The sequence below is a fragment of the Pelophylax lessonae genome (assembly GCF_965119305.1).
Source record: "Pelophylax lessonae genome assembly, chromosome: 9".
NCBI classification, from domain to species: Eukaryota; Metazoa; Chordata; class Amphibia; order Anura; family Ranidae; genus Pelophylax; species Pelophylax lessonae.
In genome coordinates this window covers 92,328,380-92,345,504 of record NC_138776.1, presented here as the reverse complement: position 1 = coordinate 92,345,504, position 17,125 = coordinate 92,328,380, and the positions used below count along the sequence as shown (strand labels likewise).

General features: G+C 41.0%; 1 protein-coding gene across 1 annotated transcript in view; it reads right to left on the bottom strand.

Moving 5' to 3' along the window:
- Nucleotides 1-1,585: 1,585 nt before the first annotated feature.
- Nucleotides 1,586-17,125, bottom strand: part of CFAP46 (cilia and flagella associated protein 46) — a 363,053-nt gene continuing 347,513 nt past the window's right edge. Inside the window, exons 57-60 of the mRNA XM_082268864.1 lie at nucleotides 16,229-16,310; nucleotides 13,688-13,824; nucleotides 7,611-7,694; nucleotides 1,586-1,756 (exon numbers count right to left, since the gene is read on the bottom strand). Of these exons, the coding sequence (XP_082124990.1) occupies nucleotides 1,632-1,756; nucleotides 7,611-7,694; nucleotides 13,688-13,824; nucleotides 16,229-16,310 (428 nt within the window). The 3' untranslated portion in view covers nucleotides 1,586-1,631. The remainder of the gene's footprint in view (nucleotides 1,757-7,610; nucleotides 7,695-13,687; nucleotides 13,825-16,228; nucleotides 16,311-17,125) is intronic.

Here is a 17,125-nt window from a genome sequence, read left to right as displayed (position 1 = left end):
GGAAGAATCTACAAATGTATAATATCAAAGCATTTTTAAGCTAAACTCCAGGCAAATATAAAAAAAAGTTGTAAGTTGAACAGTTACATAGTCATTAAAAAGTCACTGAATGTAATTCTAAATGCAGCTAGGTTAAGTATTTGAATTTGCCTTGACATTAGCCTCCTGTAATCCCCTTTACAGCAACACATAGACTGCGAGGAGAAGGGGCAGCTGAGTGGAGGAGAGGGAACAAGAAAGTATAGAAGGAAAGAAGAGGGAAGAGAAAAGAATGAAGGGGAGGGTGCAAGGGAACAGGAGGAGAGGGAAGGGGAGGGAACAGGAGAAACAGAGGGTAGAAGAGGAGAGGGAAGGGAAGGGGGGGGAGGAGCATATTTTAAATAATATGTAATGTATTCTAGTAAAATCTATTTATTAGAAAAAAATAATAGCTAAATGCAAATGAAAATACAAGGAAGGGAACAGGTAGGGACAGAGGGGAGGGGGTGGGAGAATACAGGGGAGGGGGGACAGATAAGAATAGAGAGAAGGGGAAGAAAACGGAGAAGAGCATAGAGTGAAAAGAGTGGATGGTAGGGGTGGAGGGGGGAAGGGAACAGAAGAAAAGTAAATGGGAGGGAACTGGGAAAGGATCAAGGAGAGGAGAGGGAAAGGGAAAGAGAAAGGAAGGTAAGGAGAGGGGAGGAGAGGGTTGGAAACAGAAGAGGAGGGAACAGGTCAGGACAGAGGGGAGCGAAGGCGAGGAAAAGGAACAGCAAAGGATGGGTGAAGAACAGAATGAAAGGAGAGGGGAGGTTGCTGGTCTCAAGCCTGGTACAAATGATAAGATTATTGGACGAATGATCGTCTGTTTTTTTTTGCATGCTAGTCTCCATATCGAAAACGAAAAGATTGCTAAAGTATGAAATTTCTCGTAGGACAGAAGAAAAATTCAGAAGTGATTTAATGTATTTATATCATTTTTTTAGATTAAAACTGTATTGATTAAATGAAAATCGTACGATCTGGTATCTTATGAAAACATTTAGGGGTTTGTCCCTACGGAAAAGTTTGGACAAAAACTGTGTACTAACGATCAGATTATCGTACGATAGCTTTGTAAGCAGTATTTTTTGTATGATTTTCTGATCCTGTGTACCCGGCTTTAAACTTAGTAAAATGGATTAAGCTGTAGCTAATTGAAATAGCTTTTATTTAATTTGAATAAGAACATCATGGTTTAAACCTTGAAAGCATTCTTCTACTGACACATTCCCACTCATAAACATATAATGTGGTTTGTGGCTGATTCTCACAGATAAAACAGCCACAGGTATTTGGCCTAAGGCCATTGTGTTCTCTTGCAATTAATATCCCATATATAGTCTTGGTGTATTGTCACAAACAATACTTGCTGAAAAAGAGAATAGTTATTGAACGTGCCCAAATTAAGATTGCTTGTACAAATACAAGGAAAATGTGCGAAATGAAGGTTGGAAGGCACTGTGGACATCACAGCAATGAAAAGAAGGAGGGGTGTCTTTGTCTTTGATGATGAACAAGAGAGCTATAATTTCCCTTTGTCAATAATACAAGATCGTTGTCAAGTATAACCAAACTGAGTGTTTATTGGATTGTCACTGACAAAAGTCTCACATAACCACCATATTAGGCAGGCCATACAGTGTATAGTTGAAAAAGGATGAGTCGGCACCAGGTAACAATGGATTGCTTGGACTTGTTGGCTGATTGCATTCTTCTTCAGAGACCTCTCCCTCTGTGGAAACAAAACACAACATTTTATAATGCGTAAAGTAAACTTGTATTGTATTTTCGTGCTGCCACACACAAGAAGGGAGGACTTTTGTAGAAAAATACCACATAGTAAAGATATGTAAATCAGTTCCATCCAGTAAAGATGAAGTCAGAAAATCTTGAAGCCAGGTAACAATTTGCTGGACGTTTCCATTGTCTAATTTATAAGCTACATACTAGTTCCAAGGAAGGCATTTACCTCACTTGAAGCAATACTGAGGAGATACTTCACTGCCCTGATATCGGCAAACAGCTTGTGAGTTAGTCAATGGCATCACAAAATGAATAGGCTTGAAGACAGATTGCCTTTAAAGCCCAACTCTAGGTTTGGCAAACCCTCAATAATAGAACATGACCACTCCCTTTGGAACACATTTCTGCATTCCTCATTATAAAACATTTTTGTATATGTACCTTTTTGGAACTGTATTTGGTTTGGTCACGTGACCTGGGTTCTCTTTTTCCTGTAGTAATGGAGGACATCCCTCTATGATGAAGAGAACAGCCCTCACAAAGTCACATGGACACGGTTCTCTGCATCATTCTCTTGTCCGGGATGGCTTGATGACACAGCCAAAGAGGGTATTCCTTTGACAACGTGGTCTCACAAGAAGTGGGTTGAATGACTTGGCTTTTATAGGCTAAACCCACCTTTTGCATAATAGTAATAAACACACAATAATATTCGCAAAAAAAATGCATTATTTTTTTGGAAATAAACATGCAAAGCATTGCAACTGCCATAAATGCATGGCGGGCACAATGCCAGGCTTCTGCAGATTCTTCTACCAGTTTTTTGTCAGTAACGAAATACAGATTTTCAGTTAGAGAGCTTGCAGTTTATTCATTCACAAACTTCTGTTAAAAGAATGATATGGCTGTGCGGGAGAGCCATGCACAGCCATGCCGATTTCATATCTGACAGCTGCTGTGAGTGAGAACCCTGGAATGCTAATAGAGGGGGAAAAGCATTTTGGAGGTAGAGAGGTGGTTCGCTTGGCACCATGTTACACCCTGAACATGGGTGTGACATGTAAGGCCTCATGCACACTGGGATTTTCATGTGTTTGGTATTTTTCTTAGCCTGTAAAAGCACCGCTATGTGGGCCTATGTGTCTATGTACACATAGACATTTACAGGTGTTTTAGGAGAGGAGCATTTACAGGATGAATGAAACCTCTAAAGCACATTCAGGAGAAAAGCTAAAGAGCAGAAAAAATGCTAGACGTGTATATATATATATATGCACCTAAACACTAGACACGTCTAGTGTTTGAGCGTTAATGGATTTCATTGGCCAGAATATTCATTTATTCTGGCCTTTTGAATACATTAACGCCTAAATGTATCTTCAATATGTGCCTTTGGATGTGGCTTTTGCCTTGGTTTTAAGCAGCTTTTCTCCTGCCAAGAGTTCTTGCATTCAAAGGGGCTAAACAGATGCCCTGTATGCATGAGGCCTAACATGGTGCTAAAAATTGAACTAGCCTTCAAAGTTTTCTTCCAATCAAATGATAAAAACTCAAAAGGCATAAATGTCTGTATTACGAAAATATAAAGCATCCTCTCTCCTCTATCAAACAGGTGAGCTTCCAAAGAAAGGTCCAAAATTCCATCAGTATTTTTTAATTCCTGGTTTCACCCATGAGTCACACTTTAATATGCTGTTAAGACACATTCTGTGTAAGGTCCCTTTCATATGGGGCAGACTCTGTCCAGCAGCTCCGCTAATCCCTACTGAGCAGGCGGATGACAGGTCCATGTCTGCTTCGCTATGCAGTGTGGACCTGGACACAGCCCGCTCTCCTCTATGGGGCAGTCAGGTGGAAATGACTGCCTGTCAGTTTCTATCCACTGGACAGATGGCGAACTTATCCCCATCCAACTGTTTTTGGCGGGCCGGATCAGATGCTTGCAGGTGTCAGCGGACACATGTCCACTGATATTCGCCGCTCCATTGAGAGCAATGAATGGTCTGACCAGGTCCGCCTGAAAAACAGACAGGCGGAGCCAATCTGAAATGTTCCTGTGAAAGGGGTCGAATACTAAGAATATTATAATGACAACATTCCTCTTGGAAGTCATAGCTAAGAAAAGTAGAAATGCAAATGTTACTGATGCACACTGAATTCTCAAATATTCAAAAGTACAAAAATGATTATAATGTATGCAGTTTAAAAAGACATGTCACCTTGCCCATTTAGCGAAAAGTGTCAATGTTTGTGTAAAGCCAATTTCCCACTTCCTGACCTACTGATGTTCACATCTCTAGCATATCCCTACTGATCCTTCCTCTGTTGCAGCCATCACCCATATACCTGCTGGCAGCTGGTGTTGGAGCCTAGAGGGAGCTGGGTTGTCACCCCATCTGTTAGGGGACAGTGCACAGACATAGCTAATGGCAAGGGCAGTGCATTATGAGAGGAGGCTGCATGCTCCCTTTTACCCAGAAAGGGTATTTTTGCCGATTGTAGCAGAGAAAGAAAAATCAGGAGACTGCTAGAGAATTAAAGGGATATTAAACCCTCAGTTTTTAAACACTTTAAGCAGCTGAATTATTCCCTTATCGAGAATGCAGCTTCTTTATCTCTTGCAAAAAAGAGTCACCTTTGCATGCAACCACTAGAAATGTCTCTCTACACTGTCTCTCTACACAGCAGAAAAATACAATCTGATATAGCATAGGATAGCAAAGCCCCTCACTACTCCTTCTACCTCCTCCCATCTCCAAGCCAAAAGACCAGTTGGAAACTGCACTGTCCACTGTTAACTCTTTCCTGTGAAGACCAGAACTTCAGGGAAGCAGTACTGAGAGAGCAGGAGCCAGCAGCACTGAAAGTGATCAGGTAGGAATTTTAACAAATCATTTACTTGGGAATATTTATTTTACTGTGCTCAACGTGTTAAGCTAAAAGCTAACAAAACGCTGAGGGTGTTATGCTACTTAAAGTTTCAGTGGGTCAAGAATGTGTGACATTAATTAATTGTCAAATCTTTGTTGTGAGCAGAATTTTACAGTTATAGCCAACTAAAAAGTATATATAGGCATATTGCAGTTAACATTTTTAAAGACAAAGTTGCCCAAGGCATTTGAGTTAAAGACAAGTTGAAGTAGACAGTAAAGTATTATCAACAGTAACTTGTAACTCACTGATTTTAGTGTCTTCTGCAAACAACCAACACTACCAGTTATCTGAATAATATGTGTCTGCATGTTAGAAGGCTACTGTAAGAAATCATAGGGCCCTGTACAGCCTACCTGACAGCCCCCCCCCCCCTCCCAAAATATCAAAACAATATTTTCGCAAAAAAAAAAAAACCCATTGAAATCAGTATTAGCAGATATAAACACAACATAACTTCTAAAAGTCCTGCTAAATCTAAAAGATAAAACTATATTGAGTTAATAAACTCAACTATATTAACCACTTAAGCCCCGGAGAATTTGGCTGCTCAAAGACCAGGCCCTATTTTGAGATTCGGCACTGCGTGACTTTAACGGACAATTGCGCGGTCATGCGACGCTGTACCCAAATGAAATTGACGTCCTTTTTTTCCCCACAAACAAAGCTTTCTTTTGGTGGTATTTGATTACCTCTGCAATTTTTATTTTTTGCGCTATAAACAAAAAAGGGCGACAATTTTGAAAAAATAACAATATTTTTCACATTTTTTTATATTAAATTCTCCAAAAAAATAAAAAAATGTAAAAATCTAAATTTTTGAACATTTTAGGCCAATTTGTTTTCTGCTACATATTTTTGGTAAAAAAATCGCAATAAGCGTATTTTGATTGGTTTGCGCAAAAGTTATTGCGTTTACTAACTACGGGAAAGTTTTATGTAATTTTTATTGTTTTTTTTTTTAACTAGTAATGGCGGCGATTTGCGATTTTTTTTGCGGGACTGCGACATTGTGGAGGACAGATTGGACCCCTAACTGACATTTTTGACACTTTTGGGGGTACCAGTGACATTACTACCGTAATCAGTGCTATAAATATGCACTGTTACTGTAAAAATGACACTGGCAGGGAAGGGGTTAACTTTACTGGTGATCAAGGGGTTATATATGTCCCTAGGGGCGTGATTCTAACTGTGGGGGGCGTGGCTCGTGATGTAATCACAGAGACATACGATCCTACATAGCAGGATCGCATAGCCCCTGTGATTACTTTAGTAAGAATGACAGACGGCTGTGTTTACATCAGCCATCTGTCTTTCTCCCTCTCCTGCGGGAGATCGCGAGTGGCCGGCGGACATCGGAGCCGCCGGTCACAAGTGCTGGCTCCCCAGGGAACTAGCGGGGTGCGCTCGCCCCCTACAGGCTCTTGGGCGAACGACGTAGTACTAAATCACTTTGCCCAGGAGAGGCTGACTGCCGCAGTAGTTGTGCGGCGGTCGGCAAGTGGTTAAAGCTCTGGAAATGAATGAGGTCTTGAGGCTAATTTACATGGGTGCTGTGGCCTGTACAGTGCAAATCATTTTTTTTTATTTTGTTATATGTGGTTCGGGCTGTGTGTAGGCAGGCTATGTTACACTATGGGATGCAGCAGCTGTACAGCTGCAAGTCCTAATTTGACAGGCAGGTGGATGCAGATGTACACAAACAGTGTGCATTTGGGGCCACTCACCTGCACATCTGTCAAATTAGGACCTGCAACTGGGGCTGTACAGCCACTATATCCTCACAGAGTAACAGGTGGCTCCAGCTGCACAAACAATCCTCTCATTCACACTGTTTAAGCTAGGGAACCCCTATTTCTTTTTGATTAATTTTTACATTTTTAAATATATTTTTGTACATTTTTTTATAATTTTTACAATTTTAAAAATGAATTATTATTTATTTTTTCACAATGTTGTTGGGTGGGGGGGTTTTGGCCAAATGTTAGGGAAACAGACCCCTGATTGCTCACTTTTGAGACAGAGAAAGAGACTTAGAATATAAATTCCCCAGTCTCTTTCTCTGCAGCCTCAGCTGCGCTGGACAGTGAATGTAAAATGTATAGAGCACTTTCTATTCAAACTAAAGCATAGTAAACAGTTTACTATTGGGACCAATCACTGATTGTGCTCATTCAGGAAAGGAAAGGAAGGAACCAGTAAATATGACATATTCCCCCTCTCTCCATCCAGAAACATCCCCCTGTGTGCCTGCAGCAGCCAGCAGGTGGGAGAGAAGGGAAGTCGGCAGCACTGTAGGGAGGGGCACAGGGGAAAGAGATAGTGCACAGGGAAGGTGATTGGTGCAGCGGGAGTGCAATTACAGGAACCAATCGCTTGTATGGCTCTCTCTGCAGCAGCTGAAAGATTGAAAGGTGGCTGAAGGGAGATTAGAAGGATCTAGATTTCAGCTGCTGCAGAGATCGATTTCAGTAAATGCCCCCCTCTGCCACACTGTTCACCCTCCCTGCTGTTGCCCGAGCCCCCCTGCTGGCCCAGGCCCTGTACAGGAGTAGTAACCCCTTACTTGCGGCCCAGGAAATCTGCTATCAAGTTCGAAAGGAAACATTCTCATTAAATCTGCACAAGTAGAGTGGATGGAAGGCAGATAGTATGCTGGGTACACTACTTTTAGACTGGTGAAGTACAGGCAGGAATGATCACGGTAAATTCCTTCTGTGCGAAGCTTTGAAGCTCTTGTGAAGTTCTTTGATGATACACACTAGTAATATATCCTTCATGAAAAGGCTGTGCAGAATACATTATAGAAACAAACATATACAATATGAATGAGTGAAACTGTCCTGAAATGTACTCATACTGTGAATACAAACAGCAGAACACCAGGCCTGATTTAAAGTAAGACGTACCCTTCACGGTCACTTCAAAGCAACTCTTGATTTTTCGCTGGCTGTGTACAGTCTGCCCAGTGGTCTTGCCAAGTGCTAGCAGATCTGTAATATTAAATAACAGAATGCTACATGAAAAATATGATCACCAACAATCTAAATGACAGAAGCAATGAAAGATTTTGTTTAGGCTCTCTCTTGACTTGATCAAAGAAATGAGTGGAGGAAAAGACAGAAAGCGCTGTTCTAAGTTTGGCATGCTGTAATATTTCCACATACACACTCATTATCCATTGCCGAATTTCTAACATCTGGTCTTCAGACTGCTACAGGAGTACATTATCCAATTATCCCCAGAGTCAAAGGCACATAAATTCACAGGTGGATCATTGTAAATTCCAAAAGGACGAATCTATGCAATAGATACTACAGGAAAAACAGCTATGAGCAGGACTTTTTTCCTTCAGAAAATAGGTTAAGGTACTCCCCCCTTCTGAGTCACCCCTTGTCTCTGCAGCCTACCCAATTCCGAGCACTGACCCTTGTACCGTCCAGTATCACCCCTTTTAGAGAAAACAGAACCAAGTATCATTTTGTGATGCTAAGCATTTTTTATGGGATTTGTAATGAGAACAAGAAAAGCAGTAAAATAGATCCCCCACAGCCAGCAACAATAGGCCGCCCAGCGACAATAAATCCACCCCGGAAACAATAGACCTTTGCCAGCAACAACATATCTCCCAGCAGCCAACAACTATAGATCCCTCCCTCAACAGTAGATCACTTCCAGCAGCAATCAGCCCCCCCAGTGACATAAGACCCCCTAATCAACAATAGACCCCCTAGCAACAATACAGTGCCTTGCGAAAGTATTTTGGCTCCCTTGAATTTTTTGACCTTTTGCCACATTTCAGGCTTCAAACATAAAGATATAAAACTGTAATTTTTTGTGAAGAATCAACAACAAGTGGGACACAATCATGAAGTGGAACGAAATTTATTGGATATTTCAAACTTTGTTAACAAATAAAAAAACTGAAAAATTGGGCGTGCAAAATTATTCAGCCCCTTTACTTTCAGTGCAGCAAACTCTCTCCAGAAGTTCAGTGAGGATGTCTGAATGATCCAATGTTGACCTAAATGACCAATGATGATAAATAGAATCCACCTGTGTGTAATCAAGTCTCCGTATAAATGCACCTGCACTGTGATAGTCTCAGAGGTCCGTTTAAAGCACAGAGAGCATCATGAAGAACAAGGAACACACCAGGCAGGTCCGAGATACTGTTGTGGAGAAGTTTAAAGCCGGATTTGGATACAAAAAGATTTCCCAAGCTTTAAACATCCCAAGGAGCACTGTGCAAGCGATAATATTGAAATGGAAGGAGTATCAGACCACTGCAAATCTACGAAGACCTGGCCGTCCCTGTAAACTTTCAGCTCATACAAGGAGAAGACTGAGCAGAAATGCAGCCAAGAGGCCCATGATCACTATGGATGAACTGCAGAGATCTACAGCTGAGGTGGGAGACTCTGTCCATAGGACAACAATCAGTCGTATACTGCACAAATCTGGCCTTTATGGAAGAGTAGCAAGAAGAAAGCCATTTCTTAAAGATATCCATAAAAAGTGTTGTTTAAAGTTTGCCACAAGCCACCTGGGAGACACACCAAACATTTGGAAGAAGGTGCTCTGGTCAGATGAAACCAAAATCGCACTACAGTATTTGGCAACAATGGAACATGTTATGTTTGGCGTAAAAGCAACACAGCTCATCACCCTGAACACACCATCCCCACTGTCAAGCACGGTGGTGGCAGCATTATGGTTTGGGCCTGCTTTTCTTCAGCAGGGACAGGGAAGATGGTTAAAATTGATGGGAAGATGGATGGAGCCAAATACAGGACCATTCTGGAAGAAAACCTGATGGAGTCTGCAAAAGACCTGAGACTGGGACGGAGATTTGTCTTGCAACAAGACAATGATCCAAAACATAAAGCAAAATCTACAATGGAATGGTTCACAAATAAACATATCCAGGTGTTAGAAGTCAAAGTCCAGACCTGAATCCAATCGAGAATCTGTGGAAAGAACTGAAAACTGCTCCATCCAACCTCACTGAGCTCGAGCTGTTTTGCAAAGAGGAATGGGCAAAAATGTCAGTCTCTCGATGTGCAAAACTGATAGAGACTTACCCCAAGCGACTTACAGCTGTAATCGCAGCAAAAGGTGGCGCTACAAAGTATTAGCTTAAGGGGGCTAAATAATTTTGCACGCCCAATTTTTCCATTTTTTTATTTGTTAAAAAAGTTTGAAATATCCAATAAATTTCGTTCCACTTCATGATTGTGTCCCACTTGTTGTTGATTCTTCACAAAAAATTACAGTTTTATATCTTTATGTTTGAAGCCTGAAATGTGACAAAAGGTCGAAAAGTTCAAGGGGGCCAAATACTTTCGCAAGGCACTGTAGATATCCCCAGCAACAATAAATCCCCCGCAGCCAGCATATCTCAGCACCCCTTATCATTACATACATTCAATGCTGAAGGTACAAAAACTGCATTCCCCCTAAAAAAATAAGCCCTGGGTATGAGGTCCAGTTAAACCTCCTCAATACAGGGCACTTTAACCCCCTTCCTGTACAGGCCAATTTTGAGCTTTCAGTGTTGTCACATTTTGAATAACAATTGTGCGGTCATGCAACACTGTATCCATATGAATTTTTTATAATTTTCTTTACGCAAATAGAACTTTCAATTGGTGGTATTTAATCACCACTGGGTTTTTTATTTTTTTGTTAAAAAGAAAAAGAAAAAAATTTTGAAAAAAAAAGTCTTCCTAAGTAATTTTTCTCCTTTACCGATGTGCGTTGACTAGGCTGCACTGATGGGCACCACTGATAGGTTGCGCTGATGGGGTGGCACTGATGAGGAGTCACTAATATGCAGCACTGATAAGCAGCACTGATGGTCACTGATAGGCAGCACTGATAGGTGGCAATGATAAGCACTGATAGGAAGCACGTATGGGCAAAGATAGGTGGCACTACTTATTGGCATCACTGATGGGCACAGATTGGTCTCACTGATTGGCATAGACCGGTATCAGTGATGGGCACAGACTGGTGTCACTGATGGGCAATGTTGGGGATGCATTATAATCAGGGCACTGATGATCAGTGCCCTAATTACCTTTACATGCCTCCCCTGTGAGGAGATGCCACTGATCGGCTCTCCTCTCCTCACACTCTGTCAGTGTGAGGTGAGGAGAGCCGATAAGCAGCATCCCCTTGTTTACATGTGATATGCTGTGATTGGAAAGCCACGTCTCTTTGCCGAGGTTGGGTGGGACACGGCACGCTCGTGATCACTGGGCTGCGTGCCCCCATGGGCGTGAAATCGCGGCTAAACTCGGCGAAGTCATATGACGTCGTCCCAGAACAAGAGCCGCCCTGTTCCGCCTTCATTTGTCTGTATATCAGGCGGGAGGCGGGTAAAGCAGACATATGCTGTAATAGCAAAAATGTGAATAATAGGACTATAAATACCCCTCCAGTGAACACGACGATACATTGATATTTAAAAAAATAAAAATAAAAGTTTATTTCTGCTAATAAAATATATGTAAAGTCACATAATTCATATAGCTGCTTGCAATAATACCAATGTTCATCATTCATTGTAAACATGTATAGCCTATGGTCAAGATAGAGGTTGACGCGTTTTGCGGGGTTCCCCTCTTCTTGAGGACCCTCTATTCCTTGAACAAGTTTAAACAGAAGTTAATCTGGGGTCTTGGGAGCTGGAACACTGTGTTCCAGCACACACCACTGAAAGAAAGACTGTACTGCAGGTGGGGCCATCTCTGCCAAAGTACAACTTGACAAATACTGTAGGTTAAAGTGGAACTCCAAACACAGCACATCCCCCTCCTCAAGAAGGCACAAGTAAAGGCCCATCTGAAGATTGGCAATAACATCTAAATGATTCAGAGAAGGATTGGCAGAAAGTGCTGTGGTCAGATGAGACCAAAACTAAGCTCTTTGGCATTAACTGGACTTGCCGTATTTGGAGGAAAAAAAATGCTGACTATTACCCTAAGAACGCCATCCCTATAGTCATGCATGGAGATGGAAACATTATGCTTTTGGGCTGTTTCTCTGCTAAAGGTACAGACCGACTTTGCCACATTGAGGGGCCAATGGATGGGGCAATGCATTGTAAAATTTTGGATGAGAACCTTCTTCCCTCAGCCAGAACTCTGAAGATGGTTTTTGGACGAGTCTTCCAGCATGACAATGACCCAAAACATACCGCTAAGGCAAAAAAAGAGTGGCTCAAGAAGAAGAACATTAAGGTCACGGAGTATCCTAGCCAGTCAGACCTTAATAAATATGTATGGAGGGAGTTGAAACTGTGAGTTGCCAAGCGACAGCCAAGAAACCTTAGGTCCCTTTCACACATACGGTCCGTTCAGTTCATCAGTTCTGTCACGTCAAAATGTATCAGTTTTTCATACGTTTTTCATCCATTTTTCATCCGTTTTTCATCCGTTTTTCATCAGTTGTTATCCGTTTTTTCATCCGTTTTTCGTCAGTTATTATCTGTTTTTCATCCATTTTTCATCCTTTGTCATCCATTTTTCATCCGTTGTCATCCGCTTTTCATCCGTTGTCATCCGTTTTTTGTCCGATCCGTTTTTTTGACGGATAAAAAATGGGGCATTCATCCGTTCAAAAAAAAACAGACATTGACGGAAGTGGATGAAAATGGATGTTAACTGATGATCATCCGTTGTCATCCATTTTTACACAGAGATACATTGATGTCCGTTTTTCATCCGTCAACGGATGGATGAAAAATGGACAAACGGACAGCATGTGTGAAAGGGGCCTTAAGGATTTAGAGAAGATCTATAAAGAAGAGTAGACCAAAACCCCTCCTGAGATGTGTGCAAACCTAGTAACCGACTACAAGGAACTCTTACCTCTGTGTTTGCCAACAAGGGTTTTTCAACCAAGTACTCAGTCATGTTTTGCTTGGGGATCAAATACTTTTATTTACTCACTGAACTGCAACTCAATTTATAACATTTGTATCATGTGGGATTTCTGAATTTTTGGTTGATATTCTGTTTCTATCATTTAAACTACACCTATGATACCAATTATAGACCCTTTATTTCTTTGTAAGTGGGCAAACTTACAAAATCTGCAGGGATCTAATAATTATTTTCCCCACTGTAAGTAAAATATTAAAGATAAGTGCCTATACTGTTTAAAATCGGTAATACATCACCTCACCCTGCTCTGCACATGCTCAGTTGCTCTCTATTTTTGGCACTGTGTCTAAAATCAGTCACTAGAGGTCGATCTGCTGACAGCACTGCTACTGAGGGAAGGGGAGAGTAGGAAGCATCAGGAAAGACACAGAGGGAACACAGATTAGCGAGAGAGAAAGAAAAGAAAAGAAAAGAAAAGAAAAGAAAGAGGACGTGATAAACCCTGCTGCCAGGGAGGTACAAAAAGTTAAACTTACAAGGGATCTTATCTCCCAGATATCCTCTCATATCACCTTCAGCAGAAGCAGTGCTAGGAGACTGAGTGATGTAAAGCTTCTGTCACCTTCCCCTGAGCCTAGACATTTATTCGGGGCTGGAAATGTACACAATTTAATTATAGAAACTGACATATAGTTTTTGAGACTAAGGAGCGAGGGAAAGTCTTCACTAAGGAAGTGACTGTTCTAAGCTACAACAAAATGGCCATCTCCAGCAAGTAGAAACAGGAGCAATGCTAGAGGGCAATTTACAGAACAAACTAATTTTGGAAGCATAAATATTAACATGGAATGTATGTTCGTTTGTTAAAGAACATTGAATGTAATCAAACTGTTATGGGTAAAGTTCCACTTTAACCTACACAGTGTTTTTCATTGGCATAGACGTCTCCTTTGAGATTTGTTTAGAAGATACAAAGCTTGACATTTGCAACCTGGATTTGTCAAGCACCATATATACATCCTGAAGTTTGAGGAGCTACATCAGCCTAAATAATGACAACTATGGTTACTAAAATACAACACATCTATACTCACACTCAGAGAGGAAGTCCAATCTTTTAGCGTTCTGCTCCACACTTGTGTTCCACTGGTTGAGCATTATAGAGCGGACGCCTGCCACACTTAGCAGGAGGGCCGTCTCCACTGGCCTTTCCAGTATCAACTGACTTTTACTAAACAAAAGAAAAAAATGATTTTATAAGAAAACTGCTACAGGAAGTGATTCCTGCTAGCAATATTAAAAACAGAGGGCTTTAAATAGAAAATGGAAATGTGCTGTACTTTCACAACTGCAAATGCACGTGGGAGGAATGGTCTGAACATTTTTTTACAGTTTGTTTCCAAATTACACAGATAACACTCGACTCACAGCAACAAGAACGGTACAACTCAATATCACCTGGTATACTATAATTTATCATTATTTAAGTAACATATGTTTTAAATAGATGGCTTTACTTAGAGGATACTCTGGTCTTTCTACATGTTATACTATAAATATATAGATTTGTGTACATATATATATACATACATTATAGTTACAAGTTTTTTGCCATAATTCTAAAGCATCCTGCAAGCTGACTGTGTGTATAGTACAAGCTGGTGAGTTCTACAAGACTAAGGCTCCATGTACACGGGACGTTGTTAAAAGTCCCTTTGAATGATGGAATTTTTAGGACGTTTGAAACATCCGTTCGGTCGCGTTTGTACCCGCGTTTAGTGGGCGTTTAGCGGCATTTGCGGGCGTTTGCGTTTAGAAGCGTTCCTAGAGGTCAAAAAAATTATTGCCCTTTAAAATGGAAAAACGCGAACGCTAAACGTGGGTCATCGCAGTCAGACGCGTTCGGACGCGTTCAGACGCGTTCGGACACGTTTGTGCATTTGAAACGCCGGGAAACACACGTTCGAACGCAAATAATTGCGTTCTAAAAACAGTCCCTGAACGCAACTGCCTGCAAATGACTGTAAACGACCTGGTGTACATGGACAGATAAGATAAAATGTAGATGGGTTCAGGGGCTTCTGAAAAAAACGCCCAACTGCTCCTAAACGGCCATTTCCAGCATCCCGTGTACATGGAGCCTTAAGCTGGCCATACGTACATTTATATGAAAATTCTCACTATATTCGATGACTTGGCAAATGTCATTCAAAAGTACTTAAACATTTTGTTTGCTTTTAATAATCAATTTTGGAGTGAATGGACTTTACCAAACCACATATGATTTTAGAAATTATTTAATTTGCAAACTATTTCCATATATCCTTCACATGTTCTCATTAATGAGGCCTAAAGCGAACATCAACTTCATCCCACTAATGATTAGAAAGTTTAAAAATATTCTTACAATGAAACATTTTGAACAAAGCTCTGGTTAATGGCCTGATTAAAGTGATTGTAAAGTCTTTTTTTTTTTTAAATAAGAAACATGTTATACTTACCTACTCTGGGCAGTTGGTTTTGCGCAGAGCAGCCTGGATTCTCTTCTTCTCTGGTCCCTCTTTGCTGCTCCTAGCCCCTCACTCCCGTTGAGTGCCCCCACAGAGAACAGCTTTCTACGGGGTCACCCAAACCGAGCTGCAGCTCCATGTGTCCATTCTGCCCCCTCTCTTTCCTGATTGGCTAACTGACTTTAATTGACAGCTGTGGGAGCCAATGGCGCAGCTGCTGTGTCTCACCCAATCATGTGGGAAACAGCCATGGGACGCGTGGACATCGCTGGATAGAGAGACAACTCCTTTAAGGCAAAAACTCCCAACTCTTCAATAATGGATCATCAGCCTGTCATTACTTCACATAACAGATACAAATTTCACAGCCAGAATGCATACAGAAAGGTTTGTTTTTTGCTAAAGCATAGGGATGTTAAAAGCTCAAAGTGGCATTCAACCCAAACGCAAAAATGTAATATAGTGCAGCTTACCAATCATTTGATTCAGTGGCTACATTTGTTTTCTTTTTAGGGAATTTCCCTCTGTGATCACCTGGTGATCTGGCCAGTAACACATCTCCTGTATTAGAGTGACCCCATTCTGCATGAAGGAGCACAAGGGGCACCTTTGGACAGCAGCATTGTCAGTCTTGGGTGAGGGGAGTGTAAGATGCAGTAGCAGATTTAGATACACTAACAAATTAAAGTTGAACTCCAGCTAACACTTTAAAAGCAGTTACAGCAAACAGTTTTTTTTTCCCTTTTGGGATACTAAGGCATTCCTGAGTCCCAATGCAAACAGTGGATTAGCTCTTGGGAGGAATTTAGCAAATATTAAAAAAGCCTTCATTGGTGGAGGTTAGTCTAGAGGAGTGAGCATTCCTAGGCTTTTTGCATGCAGAGTGCCCTAGGTACCACCCACATGTGATGCTGAGCACCTATGATTGAAAGAACTGAAATACAACGAATGAAAGCAGAGGGCCATTAACAGTAAGGTGGGCAAGGAAAAGGCTAAATTTTATTGGATGTCTTCCAGCCAGGAAATGATGTGGGTTCTATCTGACTTGCTGCAGCTTCTAACAAACACTGGGAGAAACCAGAATATCTAAAGCTATTTACTTACTGGTTTAGTCAACATTCTTACCTCTTTTGTACATCAATTGTTGATTGCCTTGAAAAACTCTGACTTGTCCGCACCTGGTCTATCAGAATCATCAACTGACAGCCTGAAAAAGACATTCCATAGAAAAAATGTATGTACAATATTTATGCTAGACTGCAAATTGCATTATTTCTTCTATCTTTGATTTATATAAGACAATGACCCAAAGGAAAGAAAAATAGTTGATGTTTAAAGTATAACTAAAGGCAAAACTGTTTCTGTATTTTTAGAGAAAGTGGAGAGGAACACCTGCAGCTTTTATTGCTGTCTGTGCTCACATTATAGAGATTCATCCTCTCTAGTTGTCCTGTTTATTGTTATCATTAAAAGTAAAAGCAAATCCCATATTTTGGGTTGTCCCCAGAAAAGTAATAGAGAGGGAAATTTTCCAATGGGGACACTAGTTCCGGTGGCCTGGGGGTCCCAAATGTATACCCTACATTTTCTGGGATTTCTTCCCACTTCCTGTTTTGGTTATGGGACAGGAAGTGAAGGTAAATCCCAGAAATGGGGCACTGATGGCAAAAAGAAAACCAACAGGGGTTTGCTCCTACTCAATCCAAAATGAGAAAAAAACATGTTGCCAATGATGATGGAGTAGCTACAGTGCTGAATTCCTCCCATCTGTGAATATTCTGCATGTTGATTAATGAAAATGTTTTGCAATCCTTTGCAATCTATGTCAAGTTTTGTTATCTTAAGGGAAACCTATAGCTGGAGCTACCATTGCTGACCTCCTTCAGAAAAGCTACCTGCAGATTGTATGTTCACTTCACTCTGAACTTTTGCTTGCATATTTGTTCCATATAAGTGACTCTGAAAGAATTACTTTCAAAATGGCAAGACAGCTAGATGACTAGTATTTTCAGAAGATGAATT